This window comes from Lepidochelys olivacea (genome assembly GCF_965140295.1).
Source record: "Lepidochelys olivacea isolate rLepOli2 genome assembly, chromosome: 8".
Lineage (NCBI taxonomy): Eukaryota > Metazoa > Chordata > Testudines > Cheloniidae > Lepidochelys > Lepidochelys olivacea.
The window spans coordinates 104,497,742-104,523,834 of NC_140418.1; the positions used below are offsets into that span (position 1 = coordinate 104,497,742).

At 44.5% G+C, this 26,093-nt stretch overlaps 1 protein-coding gene and 1 long non-coding RNA gene across 4 annotated transcripts in view; one reads left to right on the forward strand and one right to left on the reverse strand.

Moving 5' to 3' along the window:
- MAST2 (microtubule associated serine/threonine kinase 2) overlaps positions 1–26,093 on the reverse strand; it is a 402,444-nt gene that overhangs the window by 317,208 nt on the left and 59,143 nt on the right. For all 3 annotated transcript variants that reach the window (XM_084637854.1, XM_084637856.1, XM_084637855.1), the window contains exon 3: positions 21,239–21,381. In XM_084637854.1, the coding sequence (XP_084493980.1) occupies positions 21,239–21,381 (143 nt within the window). The remainder of the gene's footprint in view (positions 1–21,238; positions 21,382–26,093) is intronic.
- LOC311525581 overlaps positions 1–26,093 on the forward strand; it is a 43,118-nt gene that overhangs the window by 8,329 nt on the left and 8,696 nt on the right. The gene's annotated exons all lie outside the window — the stretch shown is intronic.

Here is a 26,093-nt window from a genome sequence, read left to right on the forward strand (position 1 = left end):
AGACCTTTAATCATTTTTCCTGCTCTTTTCTGGACTTTCTCCACATCCTTCCTGAACTGTGGAGCCCTGAACTGGACACAGTACTCCAGTTGAGGCCCAATCAGCACAGAGTAGAGCGGAAGAATTACTTCTCATGTCTTGCTTACAACCCTCCTGCTAATACAACCCAGAAAGATGTTTGTTTTTTGTTTTTTTTGTTTTTTTGGCATAAGTGTCACACAGATGACTCATGTTTAGCTTGTGGTCCACTATGACTCCCAGATCCCTTTCCATAGTACTGGTTCCTAGGCAGTCAGTTCCCGTTTTGTATGTGTACAACTGATTGTTCCTTCCTAAATGGAATACTTTGCATTTGTCCATGTTGAATTTCATCCTATTTACTTCAGACCATTTCTCCAGTTTGTCCAGATGATTTTGGATCCTCCAAAGCACTTGCAACCCCTCCCAGCTTAGTATCGTCCACAAAGTGTAAGTGTACTTTCTATGCCATTATCTAAATCATTGATGAAAATATTTAACAGTACCAGACCCAGAACTGATCCCTGCGGGACCCCACTTGTTATATCCTTCCAGCATGACTGTCATAAATATAAAGGGAAGGGTAAACCCCTTTGAAATCTCTCCTGGCCAGGGGAAAGCTCCTCTCACCTGTAAAGGGTTAAGAAGCTAAAGGTAACCTCGCTGGCACCTGACCAAAATGACCAATGAGGAGACAAGATACTTTCAAAAGCTGGGAGGAGGGAGAGAAACAAAGGGTCTCTGTCTGTCTATATGCTGTTTCTGCCGGGGATAGACCAGGAATGGAGTCTTAGAACTTTTAGTAAGTAATCTAGCTAGGTACGTGTTAGATTATGATTTCTTTAAATGGCTGAGAAAAGAATTGTGCTGAATAGAATAACTATTTCTGTCTGTGTATCTTTTTTGTAACTTAAGTTTTTGCCTAGAGGGATTCTCTATGTTTTGAATCTAATTACCCTGTAAGGTATCTACCATCCTGATTTTACAGAAGTTTTACTTCTATTTACTTCTATTTCTATTAAAAGTCTTCTTGTAAGAAAACTGAATGCTTTTTCATTGTTCTTAAGATCCAAGGGTCTGGGTCTGTAGTCACCTAGGCAAATTGGTGAGGCTTTTTACCAAACCTTGTCCAGGAAGTGGGGTGCAAGGTTTTGGGAAGTATTTTGGGGGGAAAGACATTTCCAAACAGCTCTTCCCCAGTAACCAGTATTTGTTTGGTGGTGGTAGCGGCCAATCCAAGGACAAAGGGTGGAATATTTTGTACCTTGGGGAAGTTTTGACCTAAGCTGGTAAAGATAAGCTTAGGTGGTTTTTCATGCAGGTCCCCACATCTGTACCCTAGCGTTCAGTGTGGGGAAGGAACCTTGACAATGACTGAACCACTGATAACTACTCTCTGGGAACGGTTTGCCAACCAGTTCTGCACCATCTAGGTTGCATTTCCCAAGTTTGTTTATGAGAAGGTCATGCGAGACAATGTCAAAAGCTTTACTAAAGTCAGGATATACCATGTCTACCGCTTCTCCCTCCACCCATCCACAAGGCTTGTTACCCTGCCCAAAAAAAAAGCTATCAGGTTGGTTTGACACAAGTTGTTCTTGACAAATCCAGGCTGACTGTTATTTATCACTTTATCTTCTAGATGTGTGCGAATTGATTGCTTAATTATTTGCTCCATTATCTTTCCAAGTACAGAAGTTAAGCTGGCTGGTCTGTAATTCCCTAGGTTCTCCTTATTGCCCTTTTCCAGTCTTCTGGAATCTCTCCCGTCGTCCATGAATTTTCAAAGATAATCGTTAATGGCTCCGATATCTCCTCAGTCAGCTCCTTGAGTAATCTAGGATGCATTTCATCAGGCCCTGGTGACACCTCCTCAGAAAGAGTAACAGTGAACACCAGAAACAGAGACTGCCATGCCAAAATGTAAAATAGTGAGAAAAGGTGAACCTAACATTATATGCCTCCCTCTCTACGTAAATATTTATGAATTCTCTGATGACCACAACAAGAATGCCAGGTTTTGACAATACTTCTCAACCTTGTACAGAAGAATGAGTGAAAGAGCACCAAGATAAGATAATAAACACACTAGGGTCAAGGAAACCCATAAAACCCCTGTTGCAACTTCACTGTAAGAACACAGCATCTGCTCCAGTGACATGTCACATTCTACATAAAGTCTGAATAATTACTCGTATACTACTTTAAGCTAAAAGAAAAAGAAAAACAACTTTAAAAAGCTAATTTGCCATGCACACCACAGTAGTTTCTCTCTCTCTACAGCTATAATAGTGCTGCTGTCAGAAAGAACTGAGCCTGTGTGCCAAAATCGATTCAACAAGCTTTTAGACACAAAACAACAGAGCTTCTGCGGATAATGAGAGCTGCAATCATTCAAACTGACAGTCTAGGCGAGTTCCAAGAATTTACATTTGCCCACCTAAACCTAAGATGCTCTTCTATGCATCCCAAAGATTGTTGCTTGAGTTTTCTTTTGGGCATGGAAATCTCCTTTTAGCTAAGAGATCAATACTAAGAAATAGGAATTAACTTGAAAAAGATTTGAGCATTTCCAGAGCAAAGCAAAATGCTGGTAAGAGCTCTGTTCAAATCACAAGTATCAAAACAGAATATAATTTTGTACCAGATCTAAATGTTAAATAACTACCACATAATTACTTCTTTTATAGACAGATATAGATAAATGTAAGTAATTTATTTTCAGTGCCATTTGCTAGTTAAAACCGAAAAATAATCTATCCACTACTGCCACACACTGGGTGTACTCTGCCATGGTGCATATTTATGTTCTCTGTAATTATCATCACACAAATAGCTTTTGTGCAGAATTTAAATGCATTCCTACCAAAAAAGGATCTAAAGAGCAATTCTTAACTTTTTTTAAAAAAAAAATTAAGATAACCAGTTTTCCACAAATACTACTCTGCATAATAACGGGATTGTTCTTGATATATAGCAAAACTTCTTCCAGCGATGTATTAGGTCCTTGACAGCATAGGGTAAATCTCTGTAGGTGTTAAAATACAGCCCTATGTTCGGCTCAAGGTAACTTCAAATTAATATATTAAAGTATCTGCAATATCTTATGACAGCATCCTATGTTCGGCTCAAGATAACTTCAAATTAATATATTAAAGTATCTGCAATATCTTATGACAGCATACTCCACCCCCTTGTTGAAGCCGTTCCCTGATTCTCCATTGTTTGTGTATTAAATTCTAACTTCTGTCTCTGATTGCCTTCTATCACGCAATCCCATCTGCATGTTTGACCTGTTCTCCCCATATACTCTGCTAAGGGGCTCCTTCTTCCCCTCCTCATACGAACAACTCTCTGCCTTCTTCCACGCTGTCCATCCCTCACGCTTGGAATGCTCTCCCAAAATTCATTTGCCAAGACTTAATCCAAATCTCTCAGATTTACTCCTGCTGTGACGCTTACAAGAAATGAATTTAAACTTTTAATAAAACTAGTTATAAGCGTGCATGAACTGAGACTGTTATTTATGTAACCCTATCCAAATCCACCTAATTCCCTTCTCAAATACCTCCATCTTTTTCTCATCTGATTATTTCAGGGTGCAACTTCTATAACTTTACACAAAAATAAATCAAATTCATTCATACAAGCATAACTGTTGTGCTAACATATTGCTTCCTAACACTATATAAACCTATGTAGTTCAACCTCCACAATCATAGTCTCAGCAATTCAAAACTCTTTGTTAGCTAAAGGAGGGTCATGACCCGATTTTGGATATCCATTACATTGAAAATTTCCTTGATTAAACGAACTTAGTTGATGTCTCCCATAACATTCTGATAATCAGCGTCTTACCATCTCAAATATGAACAAGCTTAAAATAAGGTTACCTATTTATCATAGGTTTCAGAGTAGCAGCCGTGTTAGTCTGTATTCGCAAAAAGAAAAGGAGTACTTGTGGCACCTTAGAGACTAACTAAATTTGTTAGTCTCTAAGATGCCACAAGTACTCCTTTTCTTTTTGCTATTTATCATAGCTACGCAAATTTCTATTAAATAGCTGTATGGCCCACTTATGAATGCAAATGAAGTGTACACTCACCAAATACAAATTCCTCCTTCTGTAGTGAACAATACCTAGTATATCAGCAACAATAGGTGTTGAGGCCACCTAGGATTTACGCAAAATACTAAAGACTGTTCGACTTCCATAAAAACACTAGATGGCACCATATCCTCTCTCTCAGGTTAAGAGAAGAGCTATACAAACAGAAAAAATTTGTTTTCTTAAATGTTTTCTACCACCCTAATTGCTGGGTTTAAGACCAAAACAGCAAGAGACAGTAAAATACTGTAAGCTATAAAGCCATTTTAAAAAAATTAGTTCCTCCGCACAACGGCTTCCAAAGCAAAGCTAGGTCACCATTAAATGGCTCCAGTATAGTATGATTTCAACACTAAAACACTTCTGCTATACAATCTCATATTAACTTTCTCCAGGGCCTTTGAACACCCTTTGCAGCAAAATTTGCCATACTTGAAATTACAGACTTGAGGGGTTTTTAAGTTGAGAAGTCTCCACCAGCAGATGGCATTATTGCATCAAAGACTCATGTAGTTGCAGAGAAATATGTACAACCTATGAAACTGCTGGTTTAGATTTAACATAAAAGCAACCTGTGTTCCCTCTAAGGTATGTGCCTGTGTGGTTGCACAGGAGGTCATCAAGGGCTGCACGCCAGCCGCACAGGCCCACACACAGGTGAGCGTGGAGAATGTGTACGGTGGGTAGGGGCAGTGGGGCGAGATGGGGGGCAGTGATGAAGGTTTGGAGGAGCTTCGGACCTGCAGGGCTGTGGCGGGGCAGAAAAGATGCATCTCCCTCCTCCCCCCCAGCCCTAGGGTTCGGGGAGTCCTCTCTCCCCACTGCAGCCCCAGAGATGTGGGAGCCTTGTGATTCAAGAGACTTTGGGTCTTTCCCCAGCTCTACCATTAAGTTTCTGTGTAACCTTGGGAAGTCACCTCACCCCCACACTGTGCCTCAGTTTCCCCATTTTCCAGATGGGAATAATGATATTGACCTTTCTCTGTAAAACACTAAGAATTATAAAGGAAAAGCACTAAATATTGTTGGCTTTTAGATTTGTGTTTTAAAAGGAAATTACCAAAACTAGGACTAATGGAAATCTTTGACTGTTTTTGTCTGATTTCCAATCACAACAATTCCCTGTTGTGGATTTAAACCTCCCCTCGCAATGTTTACAAAGCTTTTTGTGGGCAGAAGGACCACGTGGTTTATCTAGGGGCCTGATCCTGCAAAGTATTACTCATGGAGCTGTTACTCATGTGAGTGGTCTCATGGAAAGAAGTGGGAGAACTTCATGTGAAGTGAAAGTTTGCCTGAACCCATATATTTGTAAAGTACTGTGTAAATTTACAGAGCTATATGCGTTTCACTGTAATAACCTAGATATTGGAACATTTTATCTATGCATGAGAATCTTAAGGTGAACTTGACTGTGCTACTTTAATTGTCCAAACTAATCCAGGGTAAAAATATAAACATGAAGGTTCAATAGCTTATAGGACTTTAAAAGTGCCTTGTCTTGTTCATACAAGAGGATGGTAGCAAGGGGAATTTGAGTGCTTTTTTAAATTATTTTGAGTCTCAGTGTCCTAATTTAAAAAGAAACATTTACTTTGATTTCTAATATTGTGGTGTTATATTTTACATTCAGATGAGACCTTTACAGATGAAGCCCTGTCTGAACATTACGTATCCCCAGCATTTTGCATAAGAGGAAAAGATTCTTCCTATCCAAAATTCCCCTTCTCTTTTCTAACTACTGCACAGTGCTCTCTGTGCTGTTGACCTAGCTGGCTGCTGACTTTCCACCTCACAGGTGGCTGCATTTCAGTGGTGCATTTAAATGTATAGTTTGCGAAGCATGTACTGATAGGTACTGCAGTCGTCACCTGAAGACGAACCTTCCCTAAGACCCAGCTAGGTACAAGCAGTAAGATATTGTGAGCTCTTGGCGGAGTAAAGGCTGCCATGAAAGTACAAAGGTGATGGCACATATCCGCATATTATCTCAATATTGGTGCTGCACATAACAAAATTCATTCCGCACATGGATGGAAAAAGTTAGAGGGAACATTGAAAGCAACCTCAAATTACTGAGGTTTTCACAGACATACACCATACACATTTATTCAGTCGCAAGAAATTAATACAATTCTGAAATAGACCATTCTGTAATAAAGAAGATTTCTGCTTCAGCTGTCAGAGAGCAGAGCCAATAATACTCTCAAACACCATTTTTATATACTGTTTTGAGTACTTATCGATATTAATACACAAAAGCAGTGTTGTGTGTTAGTTAACATTGGGCTATATATATGACATACGTAAAATAAAACCTAGAAAGCAAGAAAATGAAAACTTAAGGCAAACCATGATACATACTCTCTCCTCCACCAAAAATGCACACATGACCGTACATCAGAGAATAAACTACAACCTTAATTCTGCCCCACTACAGATGTCGTCAGACTTCCAGCAGCTAGGGTGACTAGACAGCAAATATGAAAAATCGGGACAGAGGGTGGGGGGTAATAGAAGTCTATATAAGAAAAACACCCAAAAATCGGAACATCTGGTCACCCTACCAGCAGCCCCAACCTCAAATTCCACTGAGCCTACCATTCCAACCATCCCCTCACTATCCCATCTGCATAGCTCTGTGCAAAATTCCCCATTCATGGCTGGGGAATTTTATTGGGGTACATTTGTGTCTTGGACCTAATGGTGCAATGTTGTCTGGAGTCAGGCATGTAAGGAGTCTCTCAGCTTCCCCTGCTGTGAGGGCTCTGCATCTGGACCCTTGCACCTTCTAGCTGACTGCTCAAAACTAGAAAGAAACTTGAAGTCAGGTCTTTGGGAATGAAGGTAGCTGAAAGCGAACTGCCTCACTTTTTCAAGGCCAATAGACTCAAGACACTAAATATGTTGTTCCTTTTAAAATACAAACTAGAGCTCCAACTCATAGGCCTGTAATAGGGAGACCATAGTTCTAAGAAGTGGATAGATTACTGGATCATTTCTAACTTCTCCAAAGAGCAGACTGCTTCTAAAAGGAAGAGTTGTTACTCTGGCCTTGGAGAATTAATCCTATGTACAGTATATTTTTTCAGTCACAAAGATATTTTAACTAATGCCCACATATCTATTCAGGGGACACCATCACAGGGCCTAATAACATCAGCCACACTATCAGAGGCTCGTTCACCTGCACATCCACCAATGTGATATATGCCATCATGTGCCAGCAATGCCCCTCTGCCATGTACATTGGTCAAACTGGACAGTCTCTACGTAAAAGAATAAATGGACACAAATCAGATGTCAAGAATTATAACATTCATAAACCAGTCGGAGAACACTTCAATCTCTCTGGTCACGCGATCACAGACATGAAAGTCGCTATCTTAAAACAAAAAAACTACAAATCCAGACTCCAGCGAGAAACTGCTGAATTGGAATTCATTTGCAAATTGGATACTATTAATTTAGGCTTAAATAGAGACTTGGAGTGGCTAAGTCATTATGCAAGGTAGCCTGTTTCCTCTTGTTTTTTCCTACCCCCCCCCCCAGATGTTCTGGTTTAACTTGGATTTTAACTTGAAGAGTGGTCAGTTTGGATGAGCTATTACCAGCAGGAGAGTGAGTTTGTGTGTGTATGGGGGTGGGGGGGATGTGAGAACCTGGATTTATGCAGGAAATAGCCCAGCTTGATTGTCATGCACATTGTGTAAAGAGTTGTCACTTTGGATGGGCTATCACCAGCAGGAGAGTGAATTTGTGTGGGGGGGTGGAGGGTGAGAAAACCTGGATTTGTGCTGGAAATCACTTTAGATAAGCTATTACCAGCAGGACAGTGGGGTGGGAATAGGTATTGTTTCATATTCTCTGTGTATATATAAAGCCTGCTGCAGTTTCCACGATATGCATCTGAGGAAGTGAGCTGTAGCTCACGAAAGCTTATGCTCTAATAAATTGGTTAGTCTCTAAGGTGCCACAAGTCCTCCTTTTCTTTTTGCGAATACAGACTAACACGGCTGTTACTCTGAAAGCAGTCAAGACCATAACTCTGGGTATCATCCAAATAATGTGGTATATGGCACTGCATGTGAACAAAAGTGCTTAGCCCAGAAAAGAATCATAGAATATCAGGGTTGGAAGGGACCTCAGTTGGTCACCTAGTCCAACCCCCTGCTCAAACCAGGACCAATCCCCAAATAAATCATCCCAGCCAGGGCTTTGTCAAGCCTGACCTTAAAAATCTCAAAGAAAGGAGATTCCACCACCTCCCTAGGTAATGCATTCCAGTGTTTCACCACCCTCCTAGTGAAAAAGTTTTTCCTAATATCCAACCTAAACCTCCCCCACTGCAACTTGAGACCATTACTCCTCGTTCTGTCATCAGCTACCACTGAGAACAGTCTAGAGCCATCCTCTTTGGAACCCCCTTTCAGGTAGTTTAAAGCAGCTATCAAATCCCCCCTCATTCTTCTCTTCTGCAGACTAAACAATCCCAGTTCCCTCAGCCTCTCCTCATAACTCATGTGTTCCAGTCCCCTAATCATTTTCGTTGCCCTCCACTGGACGCTTTCCAATTTTTCCACAGTCCCTCCATTGGACTTTTCCAATTCTTCTTGTAGTGTGGGGCCCAAAACTGGATACAGTACTCCAGATGAGGCCTCACCAATGTCGAATAGTGGGGAATGATCGTGTCCCTCGATCTGCTGGCAATGCACCTACTTATACAGCCCCAAATGCCATTGGCCTTCTTGGTAACAAGGGCACACTGTTGACTCATATCCAGCTTCTCGTCCACTGTAACCCCTCGGTCCTTTTCTGCAGAACTGCTGCCTAGCCATTCGGTCCCTAGTCTGTAGCGGTGCATTGGATTCTTCCATCCTAAGTACAGGATTCTGCGCTTGTCCTTGTTGAACCTCAGACTTCTTTTGGCCCAATCCTCTAATTTGTCTAGGGCCCTCTGTATCCTATCCCTACCCTCCAGCGTATCTACCTCTTCTCCCAGTTTACTGTCATCTGCAAACTTGCTGAGGGTGCAGTCCACACCATCCTCCAGATCCTTAATGAAGATATTGAACAAACCCAGCCTCAAGACCAACCTTTGGGGCACTCCACTTGATACCAGCTGCCAACTAGTCATGGAGCCATTGATCACTACCCGTTGAGCCCGACAATCTAGCCAGCTTTCTATCCACCTTATAGTCCATTCATCCAGCCCATACTACTTTAACTTGCTGGCAAGAATACTGTGGGAGACCGTGTCAAAAGCTTTGCTAAAGTCGAGGAATAACACGTCCACTGCTTTCCCCTCATTCACAGAGACAGTTATCTCGTCATAAGAAGGCAATTAGATTAGTCAGGCATGACTTGCCCTTGGTGAATCCATGCTGACTGTTCCTGATCACTTTCCTCTCCTCTAAGTGCTTCAGAATTGATTCCTTGAGGACCTGCTCCACGATTTTTCCAGGGACTGAGGTGAGGCTGACAGGCCTGTAGTTCCCAGGATCCTCCTCCTTCCCTTTTTTAAAGATGGGCACTACATTAGCCTTTTTCCAGTCGTCCGGGACCTCCCCTGATCACCATGAGTTTTCAAAGATAACAGCCAATGGCTCTGCAATCACATCCGCCAACTCCTTCAGCACTCTCGGATGCAGCGCATCCGGCCCCAGGGACACTGTGCTTGTCCAGGTTTTCTAAATAGTCCCGAACCACTTCTTTCTCCACAGGGGGCTGGTCACCTCCCCCCCATGCTGTGCTGCCCAGTGCAGCAGTCTGGGAGCTGACCTTGTTCGTGAAGACAGAAGCAAAAAAAAGCATTGAGTACATTAGCTTTTTCCACATCCTCTGTCACTAGGTTGCCTCCCTCATTCAGTAAGGGGCCCACACTTTCCTTGACTTTCTTCTTGTTGCTAACATACCTGAAGAAACCCTTCTTGTTGCTCTTAATGTCTCTTACTCGCTGCAGCTCCAGGTGTGATTTGGCCTTCCTGATTTCACTCCTGCATGCCCGAGCAATATTTTTATACTCTTCCTTGGTCATTTGTCCAATCTTCCTCTTCTTGTAAGCTTCTTTTTTGTGTTTAAGATCAGCAAGGATTTCACTGTTAAGCCAAGCTGGTCGCCTGCCATATTTACTATTCTTTCTACACATCGGGATGGTTTGTCCCTGTAACCTCAATGAGGATTCTTTAAAATACAGCCAGCTCTCCTGCACTCCTTTCCCCCTCATGTTATTCTCCCAGGGGATCCTGCCCATCATAGAATCATAGAATATCAGGGTTGGAAGGGACCTCAGGAGGTCATCTAGTACAACCCCCTGCTCAAAAGCAGGACCCATCCCCAATTAAATCATCCCAGCCAAGGCTTTGTCAAGCCTGACCTTAAAAACTTCTAAGGAAGGAGATTCCACCACCTCCCTAGGTAACGCATTCCAGTGTTTCACCACCCTCCTAGTGAAAAAGTTTTTCCGAATATCCAACCTAAACCTCCCACACTGCAACTTGAGACCATTACTCCTTGTCCTGTCCTCTTCCACCACTAAGAATTGTCTAGAACCATCCTCTCTGAAACTACCTCTCAGGTAGTTGAAAGCAGCTATCAAATCCCCCTTCATTCTTCTCTTCTGCAGACTAAACAATCGCAGTTCCCTCAGCCTCTCCTCATAACTCATGTGTTCCAGTCCCCTAATCATTTTTGTTGCCCTTCGCTGGACTCTCTCCAATTTCTCCACATCCTTCTTGAAGTGTGGGGCCCAAAACTGGACACAGTACTCCAGATGAGGCCTCACCAATGTCGAATAGAGGGGAACGATCACGTCCCTCGATCTGCTCGCTATGCCCCTACTTATACATCCCAAAATGCCATTGGCCTTCTTGGCAACAAGGGCACACGGCTGACTCATATCCAGCTTCTCGTCCACTGTCACCCCTAGGTCCTTTTCCGCAGAACTGCTGCCTAGCCATTCGGTCCCTAGTCTGTAGCTGTGCATTGGGTTCTTCCGTCCTAAGTGCAGGACCCTGCACTTATCCTTATTGAACCTCATCAGATTTCTGAGTTCCCTGAGGGAGTCAAAGTCTGCTTTTCTAAGTCCAGGGTCCGTATTCTGCTGCTCTCCTTTCTTCCTTGTGTCAGGATCCTCAACTCGACCATCTCATGGTCACTGCCTCCCAGGTTCCCATCTACTTTTGCTTTCCCTACTAATTCTTCCTGGTTCGTGAGCAGCAGGTCAAGAAGAGCTCTGCCTCTAGTTGGTTCCTCCAGCACTTGCACCAGGAAATTATCCCCTACGCTTTCCAAAAACTTCCTGGATTGTCTGTGCACCACTGTATTGCTCTCCCAGCAGGTATCAGGGTGATTGAAGTCTCCCATGAGAACCAGGGCCTGCGATCTAGTAACTTCTGTTAGTTGCCAGAAGAAAGCCTCATCCACCTCATCCCCCTGGTCCGGTGGTCTATAGCAGACTCCCACCACGACATCACCCTTGTTGCTCACGCTTCTAAACTTAATCCAGAGACTCTCAGGTTTTTCTGCAGTTTCATACTGGAGCTCTGAGCAGTCATGCTGCTCTCTTACATACAATGCAACTCCCCCACCTTTTCTGCCCTGCCTGTCCTTCCTGAACAGTTTATATCCACCCATGACAGTACTCCAGTCATGTGAGTTATCCCACAATAGTAAAAGAAGATTGGTTGGAACCACAGCTTGGTTGGAAGAAGTACTGCAGAAAGGGATCTGGGAGTCATAGTGGACCACAAGCTGAACATGAGTCAACGGTGTTGCAAAAAAAGCAAACATCATTCTGGGATGTATTAGCAGGAGTCTTGTAAGCAAGACATGAGAAGTAATTCTTCCGCTCTACTCAGTGCTGATTAGGCCTCAGCTGGAGTATTGTGTCCAGTTCTGGGCACCACATTTCAGGAAAGATGTGGACAAACTGGAGAAAGTCTAGAGAAGAACAACAAAAATGACTGAAGGTCTAGAAAACATGACCTATGAGGGAAGATTGAAAAAATTGCGTTTCTTTAGTCTGGAAAAGAGAAGACAGAGGTGACATAACAGTTTGCAAGTACATAAAAGGTTGTTACAAGGAGGAGGGAAGAAAAATTGTTCTTCTCAACCTCTGAGGACAGGACAAGAAGCAATGGGCTTAAATTGCAGCAAGGGAGGTTTAAGGTTGTACATTAGGAAAAACTTCCTGTCAGGGCAGTTAAGCACTGGAATAAATTGCCTAGGGAGATTGCAGAATCTTCATTATAGAGGATTTTAAGAGCAGGTAAGAAAAAACACTTGTCAGGGTCTAGATAATACTTAGTCCTACCATGAGTGCAGGGGACTAGACTAGATGACCCCTGGAGGTCCCTTCCAGTCCTATGATTCTATGATCATTGGCCTCCATGGTTCTGCTAAAGTTTTGCAGTCATCTACAAGCTTCAGTCTGCTTATACGTTTTATACCAAGCCAACAGAGAGCAGAAAAAAACCCAATGATTCAAAGGTTCTTCACAGAAGCCACTATCTTTCTACTGACAGGCCCCTTCAAAGTAATTCCTCCTCCTCGGATCATTGTCCTTTATCTGACCCAGAAGATGGGATCATCTATTGCTCTTATTCTGGGACCATCTTAATATCGGATACCCTGAAAGGGAAAGTTCTCTCAGGCGACTGCATTTTACCCAAGATGCAACATTTACTGTCAGATTTCTTTTCCATGAGGAGGGGCAGACAGTGCTTGAAGGGCTCTTTGTGAATCCTAAGACATCTGTTCTTCTCACATTTGGCACGAAAATGGTAGTCCAGAACTTTGTCTCTGACAGTGGCCAAATACTTCAGAAGAAGGTGCAAAAAACCCTGAAATAGGGCCACATAGGGTCATCTGCCCCCATGAAGGTCTCATTCTAACCTCTAACAGTCTAAGAATTAGTTTAAGCCCTAAAGCTTGAGATTTTATATTCATTCCAAACTCCCTCATGCTCTTTTTTTCCCGTTATCTACTTAAACATCCATGAATTTTGTCAAGTTCGTAGTCTAACCAACATCCTGTGTCAATGAATTCCACTGTGTAATAACTCTTTGTTTGAAAGGATTTTCCCTTGGCTCTTGTGTTATGAGACAAGACAAGCTCATGATCTATTCATTTTGTATATTTTGATCATGTCCCCTTTTATTGAACTCTTTCATAAAAGTAAATTTCACTACAATTTCATTTTTCCCCCCACACACTCAAGGAGAAGTTTTCCACCCTCTAACATTCTCACTAGCTAATCCAGATTAATTCTGCAATATACTTTGAAAGCAAACCACGGATTTACATAATTGCATTATAATATTTTATGTATTATTCTCCAACCCATTGCTTAAACGTACTAACTTATTGTTTGCTTCTTTTTTTTTGACAACATATTGAACACAGGTCTCCATTGAGTTTTCCACAATAATGCCTAAGTTCTTTTCCTGAATTCATACTGCTAACTTAGAACCTGCAAGTTGTACATAAAACTCACTCAAACTCCCTCAGACTTATCAGAAAGCATGTCAAAAAGGTCAAGTTTTCCTTAACTATCACAGCTAAGTGGTAAAGTCCTCTAATGTCTATAAAAAGCTTCAGGGTGTTCCCCACCTGCAGGACTCATGGTCACTCTAGTAGAGCCATAGCTACCTTATGGCTAGAAGAGTTAGAGGGATTCAGCAGAAGAATGGAGTGAGGTCACCACCTGAAAGTCCTTACAAACAGTACATTTAAAAGGCACAAGAGGCTTGATTGACATCTGCCAATGCTGGGCTCCCTCTGGAGGCGAGTACTGAGCACTGTCAGTCTGTACAAGCTTTTTCCTCCCAGAGTCAAGGATCCAATGGGTTGTGCTACTTGAAGCCCATGGATCCAGATTGCCACATATGTAAATGCAAAAACATTTTACCCTACCTGTAAATTGGGTTTCTGACAATCTAGAACACTCCTAGACGTTTATGAGCTAATATTCATACGCAACTTAGTCGTCAGTCTTATTAGTTTAAAAGGCTGCACTCCAGTCTCTGCAGGATTGTTATGGTTACTTTATCAATTTACTTCATGAATGTGTTCAAAAATCTAAGAGATAGCAACCAAAGCACAGGAGTAGAAGTAGTGCCGCTGGAAAGGGAGAAAAAGAAAACAAGAAAAAAACTTTTGGAGGCCTGTCAAATATAAAGGGAAGGGTAACCACCCTTCTGTATACAGTGCTATAAAATCCCTCCTGGCCAGAGGAAACATCCTGTTACCTGTAAAGGGTTAAGAAGCTCAGCTAACCTGACAGGCACCTGACCCAAAGGACCAATAAGGGGAGAAGACACTTTCAGATACGGGTGGGGAGGGGGAAGCTTTTGTTTTGTGCTCTTTGTTTACGTGTTGTTCTCTCTTGGGACTGAGACGTCAGGCAGAAATCCATTTTCTCCAACCCATCCTAATCTAAGTCTCCAATATTGCAACCAGTATAGGTAAGCCAGGCAAGGCGGATTAGTTTATCTTTTGTTTTATGTGAATTTTCCCTGTGTTAAGAGGGAGGTTTATTCCTCTTTTCTGTAACTTTAAGGTTTTGCCCAGAGGGGGATCCTCTGTGTTTTAAATCTGAATACCCTGTAAAGTATTTCCCATCCTGATTTTACAGAGGTGATTCTTTTACCTTTTCTTGAATTAAAATTCTTCTTTTAAGAACCTGATTGATTTTTCATTGTTCTTAAGATCCAAGGGTTTGGGTCTGTGTTTACCTGTACAAATTGGTGAGGATTATCATCAAGCCTTCCCCAGGAAAGGGGGTGTAGGGCCTGGGGGGATATTTTGGGGGAAAGATGTCTCCAAGTGGTCTTTTTCCCTGTTCTTTGTTTAAAACGGTTGGTGGTGGCAGCATACTGTTCAAGGACAAGGCAAAGTTTGTACCTTGGGGAAGTTTTTAACCTAAGCTGGTAAAAATAAGCTTAGGGGGTCTTTCATGCAGGTCCCCATATCTGTACCCTAGAGTTCAGAGTGGAGAAGGAACCCTGACAAGGCCCATGACAGGTTACTCCACCTAGAAAATTCAAACACCAGAGGAAAACCAAGTCCAGATTGTCAAATGAGTGGGAGCAGAAACAAACCATTCAAGTGCATGCAGTAAAGATGACTGTTTTCAATATCCCACCTTTTTGGCACTCGATTGCCATTTTCTTTTCCTGTTCCATCTATTTTATGGAAACATATAATGAACAGTTCTGAAATGGCATATATATCACTACAAAAGTTCAAACTCTGAGAATCAACAGATATATTAATATTGACATTATACTACTCTATTTATCCATCTCTTTTCAGAGCAATTTTTCAAAAGTGATTAAATCTCCTGGCAAGGATCCTTTTCCTGTTGAAATTTGTAAAACATCTTCCAAAACCACAAGCATACTAAAACAGCTCCAAACGTCTTAAGTAGTTCAAAGTCCCAGAATTCATTGCATATAATTAGGTGTTCATCTTGCCACAAGCTATTAGTCATTGTTTTGGAACCCAAATCAGTATAAAATTGAATACTAACAACTGTTAAAATAAATTTTAAAAGTTCTGATTTAAACCAACAAAAGCAAGAAAATTCAGAGTCCTGGCTTTACATCTGAATCTCTATCCTTAACTGACCTCAATGTAAGTTACTATAGAGCAATGAAAATAGAGTGTGACCATATGTATCTGCCTGAGAACTACAGCACATATTGATGCAACTATTAAAATTTCAGCATTACAGCTGAACTCCATTCCTTTAAGTCAAAAAGTTGACTGTAGAACAGTGCTTCCCAAACTGTGAACCATGGCTTCCCTGGGGAATCACAAAGGGTTCATAGGAGAGCCAAAAGCATTTGGGAAAAAATTTAATGGACATGCCTTTAACAATATCAATTGGTTTGGAGTTTTGGAGGGAGGGGTGAAGGGCAGGGGAGTTTCCTAATTAAAAGACTATTAAAGTAGACTTAAAAAAAACACTGGAGTCTTATCTATGGGTCTGCATCTTATGCAGGTAGCCTTCAGCAAAAAGTCTCTCAGCTAAAATCCCCTGCTGGAGCAGAGAGCAAAGAGGCTCCTAGTACCAAAAGCAGCAGCACCAACATAAGAAGATAAGGGAAGGGTGCAGAGGGAGAGACATGTGCATCTTATTTATAATGGAACAATTTTTCCAGCTGCTAAGCCTACATATAGCTAACCTCAGCTGAAGACAAAAAGGATTTTAATAACGTTAAACAGAAAAGTAGACTATATGACACCACCACCTAATGTTTGGATTTTTCAGGTCTTGATTTAACTGTAAAAAGTCCATAGCCACAATGTGTCATTTGTTTTCAAATCTTAGTAAATTGAAGTATGAGGCCAGGGAAACTAGTGAGACCTTTAGAAACCAAACACCCAGAATTTGTAAACCAGAGCCTGGAAAAAAGAAGAACTGAAGCAGCAAAACAAAAGTTATGTCTGAAGAAGCAACTGTTCCTCAAAAAGCCCTAGAAGCATGTTATGTTGTGACCATGTGAAATGCAAAATGTAAACAAATGCACAACATTGGTGAAACCCTTCTATTTCCACCAGCAATATACGGGTAGAATTATGATAGGGAATAAGCAGCCATGGCACTGAAAACCAGTCCTATATCAAATATCATCCGTCGATGCACTGATTAATCTTGGAGAAAATGTCCAGGACTAGTTGATAAAATAAAAGAGTCAATATTTTGCACTGCAGCTTGATGAATCTACAGACATAGCCAAAATGGCTCAGCTTCTGTTATATAAAACTTGTCAAAGCAAGCACAATAGTTGAACTCTTATTTTGCAAATAAATGCCAATCCAAACAACTGGTGAGGAAATATTCAGGGTCGTCGATAAATCCATAGTGGATGAAGATCCTAACTGGGATGTGCATGTGGAACTGCGCACTGTTGGGGTAGCAACCATGACTGGAAAGAAGAGTGGGGTTGCTGCATGAGTAGAGTGACACAGGCAGCAATTTGGACACACTGAATGATTCGTTGCCAAGCTTTGGAAAGAAAGATGTTGCAACCTGAAGTACATGAGGTCCTCAACAGTGTTCTTAAACCTGTTAATTTTATAAAAATCCCTGGCAGTGTACACACAGTGTTTTAATATGCTGTGCGAAGACATGGGCTCTGACCACACTCAGCTTCTGTTTCACATTGAACTCAAGAAACTGGCATGTGGTAAGTGTGTTACAACATGTCTCTGAATTGACACACACAATCAGAATTTTCTTCTTTGGGAAAACAGACTTTGCAGATTATATGTACAATGTGGACTTCCTGACTGTGTTAACTTACCTGGTGGACATATTTGTCCAAATGAATGCAGTGAACCTAAAACTTCAAGGTAAAAATATAAATATATAGATATCAAAGAAAATTGGGGGATTCAGGAAGGTTTGTCTTTAAAGAGGTCACATAGAAAAGGAAATTACTGAGATCCAGCGTTAGACTTTTTAAAAGAACAGAATTAAAGTGAATTAAAAGTCACTATTGAAGACCAAATATTAACTCATTTGTCCAGATTGTATTCCCATTTTCATTATTATTTTCCTGGAGTTGAATACAAATCTCCAGATACTGACTGGATTCAAAACCCATTCTCACTAACAGCTGACTATTCCAACCTTAACGATTTCACCTCGAAAAAATCTCTTAGAACTGTTTAGTGTTCACAAAACGAAGACCAAAGTTTTCAAATTTAACAAATCAGGAATTTGATTTCTCTTAAAAGGAGACTACAAATAATTTAGTGATGAAGCTGTGAAAGTGTTGCTTCCATTCACTTCATTCTCTCTCTGAATCTGGTTTTCAGCAATGATTTCTGTGAAAACTCAACACAGAAATGGTTTCAACTTGGAAAATGCCCTTCTGTCTGGCTCTATCAGAGATTCAAATAAACATTGTGCAACTATGCAGTTCAAAACAGGACCATTCTTCCCACTAAAATCTTAGCTACGTCCAAACACAAAAAAATCCCTTTTTAAAGATCATAGTTCTAAAAATCTGGATGAGATCCATTTATACAATTAAACAAACTGTATGCAGTTGAATAAAGTCACAAAACCATTCAAACGCTTGTGTCCCTCTTGAAGCTAGCATCCTGAACTCCTGAATTTAGTGTCCCGAGTGTGCCAAAAAATGGTATTTGGTTGTGGTGAGCCACCAAGTTTTAAAATCTCTCTAAAGGGTCCGCAGCACTAACATTTTTGTCAACCATACCTTTAGAAGAGCCCTTGGTAACCAATTTGCTTTTTTAATCTTTCAATAAGTACTACAGAAAGCACCAATAGAGCCAAAAAGTACAAATTTATCATGTCACTATGTAGTAGGAAGAGGTTATGAATTAGCATGTCTGGAACCCATTAAATAGTATAAAAGTTACATCCACTAACTCAACAGTTCATCATCAAAACCCTAACAAAGCAGCAGTCCAAACTAAGTACCTTCACAGTATTTTTTTATTTATAAAATTGTCCAATTTCATTAGCGCATGATATAAAACTAATCTGAAACGTATCTGCCTTGTTCTAGAGAAAGGTCAACCTTTATTTTAAAGTATTTAATATACTTTTTAAATCCTCCTGAAATGAGCAGTTGGGTTCCAAGATACAAGTCAAAACATTTTTTCTTTGTTTTGTTAACAGTCAAGTCACAAACCCCTGGGAAGATTATATATCTAACCAAAACTGGTAGAACCAGGCCTGCAGACAGCCACCGAACTAAGACAGAGTACAATTAAGCCAAATCACAAATATGTCAGTCCATTGACCCAACTAATGTACATAGACAGATTAAAACTATGTATGATGAGCAAACACTTCATTTTAAAACCAAAATAAGCAATAATGCAAATGCATCAATTTTTGTTCTTTAAAGATTTAAATTTCATTTTCAAGGGTCCATTTGAGGCCAGACATCTGTTATTTCCAAAACAAAATTATAAGACACTAACATATGTCCAAATTGCCAAAACTTGACCTTTCCCAGAGTTGACAAGTTATGCATTCATGTTGAATCCTTTAACTCAGTTTAGGATTTGGCTTTTGTAACAATTCAGGACAACAGCACCTGTATTCCCCTCTATGGTTCAGCAAGAGCACCTATTCTTGACTTCCAGCTCCCCAGCCATTGCCTTTCTAGGTGAAGGCCCGCATCTCTCCTCATTTTGACCCGGGTATTCCCAGCCTCTACAGTTCCCTTTCTTCATTGGTATTTTCCAGCAAAGACAGTCTGCCTAAACTGACCCGCTTGCTTCTTTTCTTCAGAGACTGATAACAGAGTGATTGTCAACAGTTACAATGCAGCACTTCCTATGCAAGTCTATTTTATTCTTAATGTTAAACTCATTACAGAGAAGAAAAAAAATTAAAAACAATGAAAGCATCTACACGCATGCTAACAAGCTTATCAGAGATCACCCTACAACAGGGGCGGGCAAACTTTTTGGCCTGAGGGCCACACTGGGTTTCCGAAATTGTATGGAGGGCCAGTTGGGGGAGGCTGTGCCTCCCCAAACAGCCAGGCGTGGCCCCCTGTCTGACCCCCACTGCTTCTTGCCCCAGGACTCCTGCCCCACCCAACCCCTCCTGTTCCTGTCCCCTGACAGCCCTCCCGGGATCCCTGCTCCATCTACCCCACCCTGTCCCCTAACTGCCCCCCGCTGCCCCATCCAACCCCCCGCCCTCATTCCTGACTGCCCCCCCGGGATTCCTGCCCCCATTCAACCCCCCTCTGTTCCCCGCCCTCTTACCCCTATCCATACCCCCGCCCCCTGACCACCACCCCGAACTCCCCTGCCCTCTATCCAACCCCCCCGCCATGCTGCCTGGAGCACCAATGGCTGGCAGTGCTATAGCCACGCTGCCAAGAGTGCCAGGACAGGCAGCCATGCTGCCCAGCTGGAGCCAACCATGCCACCGTGCAGCACAGAGCACTGGGTCAGGTCACGGCTCTGCAGCTGTGCTGCCCGGCAAGAGCTCGCAGCCCCGCTGCCCAGAGCACTACGCTGGCAGCGCAATGAACTGAGGCTGCAGGGGAGCGGAAACAACAGGGGAGGGGCCAGGGGCTAGCCTCCCGGGCTAGGAGTTCAGGGGCTGGGCAGGACGGTCCCGCAGCCTGGATGTGGCCCGCAGACCATACTTTGCCCACCTCTGCCCTACAATATATTCTAGCAGACTCAGTCCTTCCAACCCTGTCCTAAGGTTTGGGGCCCTCATAAAACCAGGAGTTCTGCCTGTTGTCTGGATCAGGAAGAAGGGCAGGCACTGAGCCAGCTTAAACTCAGGCTTTCCATCCAAAAGTTTGTCTTTTTACTAAACCAACAAACCAACTTGCTATATATTACCAAGTTATATAACAACCTGAGAAAAACAATGAGATTGTGACACCAAAATTCTATCTTGTGTGACCTACATAAACACACATTATCCATGTAAACGCTCTCTGGAAATGGGAATAAAGCCTACCAATCTGTGTGTTCCAAAGTGCAGGATAGCTATTTAATATATATCACAAAATGGAAATCTAAGGATAATTTTCATCTTCTCCTCCCCAATCTTGTGCTTTTGACTTTTTTCCTGGTGCTTTGTCAATTACAGTACTTAAGAAGAAAGGAACATCAAGACCTAAAGGTCTCCATTTCAGAAAGAGCTGTATCAAAGGCAATTACGACTGGAGCTGGTCAAAAATTTTCTGACAGACTTTTCAGCAGGACAATGCAGATTCAATGGAATCAAAACATTCCACGGGAACATGTCAATTCTGTTGCAACTTTTGATGGAAGCAAGGCAGGCAGCCAGGAAAGATGCCCAGCCAGTCAGCTTGCATGGTTTCCTGCCAGCCCAGGCTGCCCCAGAACCCTGAGCAGCTGTCACCCCATGCTGTCGAATCCCCAAGGGAGCTGGCTGACTGGGAAACAGGGCATTCCCAGGAGACAGCTGCCCAAAGCAAGCTAAAAGTTCCATTTTCCAGGCAGCTCTAATCATGATAAAGGGTTGAGTTAGCCTAATAGAAAAGCAGTTGAAGAACAGGATCAAATAACTTTTCACTAGGTAGTTTTATTTGGAAAATAGAACACAGAAATTATCAGACTCACCAAACCAGCAGTCAGAGAAGGAGCAGATTGTCCCAGGGACTGGTTTCTCATGCGGACCAGGTTTGAGGTTTCTCCAGCTGGCTGCCATACTGATTGTCCCACTCCACTGTGCACACTGCTGGATAAGGGAAGCAGTTGCTTTCCTTTGAAAACAAAACCATGATTTTAACTTTTTACCAGTTTTATGAATTATAGGTTACATAATACAATGCTTAACCAACTGCAGGGTATAGGCAATGGTTTTCTAATCCATAATCATTCCTGCGGCTCTTCTATGAACCGTCTCCAATTTATCAACTTTCTTCTTGAATTATCAACACCAGATCTGGGCACAGTATTCCAGCAGCGGTCGCACCAATGCCAAAAACAGGTAAAAGCATCTACACTCCTACTCAAGATTCCCTTGCTTATGAATCCCAGGATCAGATTAGTTCTTTTGGTCACAGCATCACACTGAGAGCTCATATTCAGCTGATTATCCACCACAACACCAACATCTTTTTCAGAGTCAGTCTCCCCCATTCTACGACTATGGCCTACATTCTTTGTTCCTAGAGATCTCCATTTATATTAAGCCATATTAAAAACACATATTGTTTACTTGTGCTGGGTTTACCAAGTGATCCAGATTTTTCTGAATCAGTGACCTGTCTTCTTCATTATTTACCACTCTCGCAACTGCTGTGTCATCTGCAAATTTATTAATTAGTGATGATTGTGTTTTCTTCCAGATCATTGGTAAAAACGTTAAATAGTATAGGGCCAAGAAACAATCCTTCTGGAATCCCACTGGAAACACCCGCACAGTGATGATTTCATGTTTATAGTTACATTTTGAGACCTATCGGTTAGCCAATGTTTAATGCATTTAATATGTGCCATGTGTGACAGGGTCAGGTAGGATGGCTACAGGAAACTAACAGAAGGCAGAAATATTAGCCCCAGGTTAAGTAGGTCCCTTTTCCCTGGGTAAGGTAACAGGGAAGGTTTTTTTTGTTTGTTTGTTTTTTGAAACAGAAAAGAAGTTTATTTGTAACACTTACAAAGAATTACCAAAAAAACAAAACAAACTATGCAACAAAACAATACAAACAGAAGGTATAACACAGCAGCTTTCAGGAGGGAGAAGTGTTCAGGCTAGCCTGGGCCCAGAGCGGGGGGGGCTTCCTCGACACTCGTGGTCTTCCACCCTCCTGAGTTACCTGGTGGCCTAGAGCTGGGGGGCTTGCTCAACACTCGTGGTCTTCCACCCCCTCGAGTTACCTAGTGCCGCGCCCAGTGTCACCGATTATCCCTCTCCTGAGAGTGCCTGGCAAGATGGGCACGGCTGCGGGGTGGCGGTTTAGGGGTGGGGGGGGTAGACACCCATGTATTATAGGACCTCTCCTAGATGACAGTAATGATGGTATCCACAGCGGCAACGGCTGGGGCTGGCGTCTCTCGCTCTTTCCCTCAAAGGGTCAGACAGAGGGAATCGGACGGGGTCACTGAGCAGAGAACCCCGGACAGTGCCCACCGCTCCTCGAAGGCATCAAGGGAGTCGGTGGACGCCACCCAGAGAAACTCCGCCCGGATACGTGAATGTACTGAGGATCGGAGAAAGGCCCTACAATCGCAGGACACTTCATGGGCCAACCTCCCCTCTCTGGTTTTATAAATGGCTGTTTTTCCCTCACATTACAAAAAGGGCAAGTATCCGGGATGGGGGTAAACCGTGTCAGAAACATGCCCGTGCTCACAGCTCCGTGAAGGAGCCACCAACTGATGTCCCCAAGGTGGAATACAGGCTGGCCCACCAAGGTTGCTCACCCGGGGACAGTATAGGTCTGGTCTGGGTGGATCACGTCTGCCATCATGGACCCTAGCCGCAGCGAGATTGCTTTTGCTACGATTTTGTAATCCGTGCTAAGGAGTGAGACGGGACGCCAGTTTCGTAGATCACGGAGGTCCCCCTTCTTCGGCAGCAAGGCGAGCACCGCTCGCCTGCACGACAGAGGGAGGACCCCGCTCTGCAAGGACTCAGCCCAGACGGTGACTAGGTCTGGGCCAAGAATGTCCCAGAATGCGCGGTAAAACTCCACGGTCAGCCCATCCATGCCCAGAGATTTATTGGTGGGCATGCAACGGAGGGCTTCCGAGAACTCGGCCAGGGTGAGAGGCAGTTCTAGTCAGCCTCGGTCGCCCACGCTGACCGTGGGGAGTTCCTCCCAGAGCACCCCGCAAGCGCCAGGATCGGTCGGGTCCGGGGAGAAAAGGCTTGTGTAGAAGTCACGGGCCCTCCCACTCATCTCCTCCGGATCCGTGAGGGGGGTGCCGTCTTCTGCAAGAAGGCAGGTGACGTGTTTCTTGGCCCCCCTCGTTTTCTCCAGGGCATAGAAGAAGTGGGAGCCGCGGTCCATCTCCCAAAGGAGGCGGATGCGGGACCGAACGAAGGCACCTCAGGCCCGGTGGTCCTCGAGGGCCCGGAGCTCCTCCCGGCACGCTCCGCAGAGGGACGGGTCCTCGGGGTTGGCGGCCAGGCGCCTCTCCATCTCTAAGACCTCCCGTTCCAACTGCTCTATCACCGCATTTCGCCGTCGGCTGGTGCCCCGAGTGTAGTCATGGCAAAAGAGCTTGGCGCGCACCTTCCCTAGATCCCACCATCGCCGCACCGAGGGAAAGGCACGCCACTGCTCTCGCCAGGCCAGCCAAAACTCCCGGAAGGACGTCACAAAGCTCTCGTCCTCCAACAGGCTGTTGTTAAAGTGCCAATAGGCTGGCCCCGGTCTCTCTGCACGGAGGGAGACCGTTATGGTGGCTAAATGATGGTTGGAGAATGGGGCCGGCCGAATGGTGGAGGAGTGGGCCTGTGAAAGATGGAAATGGGATAAGTAAATACGGTCCAACCGAGAGTGGTGTGACCGATGGGCCTCCACCCGGACAAAGGTGAACGTGGAAGTATCGTCTGGGTGATGGTCATGCCAGACGTCCACTAGGGAATGATGTTCGACTATTCCTTGAAGAATGTTCGCAGCGGCTGGGCTCGGCTCGGCCCCTGAGCGGTCCCGTTCCTCGAGGGTGGTGTTAAAGTCTCCTCCCAGGACCAGGCACTCGTGTGAATCTAGGGTGCCGAGGAGGTCGGACACCCACTGATAGAATTGTGGCCACTTTGGGCTCGTTTGCGGGGCATAAATGTTAACAAGGTTGACCACGAGCCCCTCCATACGGACTCAAAGGTGCAGCAGGTGGCCCGGCACGGCCTCAGTGACCCCTAGCACCTTGGGCCGTAGGGTGGGGGAGAACAGGGTCGCCACTCCAGCTTGCCAAGTCGTGAAGTGGCTAAAGTATACCCCGTCCCCCCACTCCAGCCGCCACCTGGCCTCGACGGGTGAGTCCGTATGGGTCTCCTGCAGGAAAGCTACAGAGTACCCCCTTCCCGAAGGTAAGAGAGCACCTGGGACCTGCGGAGAGCCATCCTACAGCCCCTGGTGTTCAAGGTTGCAATAATGAGAGGCATCATGCGGAGGGCTGGGGGGTTCTTATTGGTGGGGGTGTTCGTGGCCCCCGGCGGGTTGCACAGCAACCCGTGACCCATCCCATGGATGGGTAAATCTTTTCGGAAGCCGCGGGCCCGCTCGTAGGCCACAGCACCATGCTTTCCTTGCCCCCTGCCCTCCTTTTTAAGGGCCCTTGTGGCCTGAAGAATTTGATCAACGTCCCCCCATAGCTGAAGAGCTAGCTGTACCCTATTGCGGGCGCCCCGGGTGTGTTCTAGGAACTTCCGTAGTGCATGCCGCAGCTCATGGGGGGGTGGGGGGTGGTTACGATTTCCAGGGTGTTCCCTGGTGGGGCTCTTAATGCAGCCTCGTGGTCCGCTAAGGCGGGTAGGCAGGGTGCGGACCACCGACGGGGCGTCTGACAGGCTGGGGTTATTAAATCCATTTCACGCCTTGGGGTGGAGAGGGATGGCGGGTGAAAAATTGCAACTCCTAATGGGTCACAACCAGAAAGTGCAAAGACTGCTCCCTGGGGGGAATCTGCGGAAGGCGGGAAAGAACCCCAGGGGCGGCAATAGCATTGCAGGAGGAGGTGAATGGGGCAGGGACAGGGGTGGGGGCAGGGGCAGAGGTAAGGCTCTGGGCTTCAGGAGGCGAGCAGCTAAAAGAAGGTGCCTGCTGAGCAGAGTCGAGGGTTAAGGGGTAAGGGAGGGGGCTCCCAGTGATGCTAGGCGCTGGCTCCGTGGTGGTCTTGGCGGCCATGGCATCAGGTGGTGGACCACCTTCTGCGGGGCGCTCACGCGGGAAGGCAATTAGGGGGAGGGAGAATGGGGAAAGGGGGGCTGGGGTGAGGTTGCCCAGATCAAGGCCAGCCGGCAGTAGATCATCCTCTCCCTGGGTGACTGGGGTCAAATCTAGGGCCTCAATCTCCGCATACACGGAGGAGAGGCCAACTCCTGCTACCCCAGGGGCCTCTCCTCTAGGGCCCGCCTCAACAGTCGCCTCGGGGTTCGCGGGGGGGTTCGGGTGGTATCCGGGCAGAAGGAACTTCCTCAGGGGTCTCGGAGGGCAGGATCTCTCGTGGAGGAGGGATTCTGCCCTCCAATGTCAGTCTGTCTTCCCCTCCCGGCACCAGCAGATGGATCTCACTTGTGGCCGTAGTGGAAGGCTCAATATCAGTGCCTCCCTTCCTGGTCTTCTGGGGGGCTTCCGCATCGGATGGCTGCAGCGGAGCTTGAGCCTTCCGCTTGCCTTGCTTCCCCTAGACTAGGGTCCAGCCCTCCATAGCATCATCTGGGGGTTGGTTAGCAGGGGTCGTGTCGGGGGGGTAACGGTGAGGCAGCATGAGGGGCGGGGGGTTCTCCTTGGGGCGGGCCCTC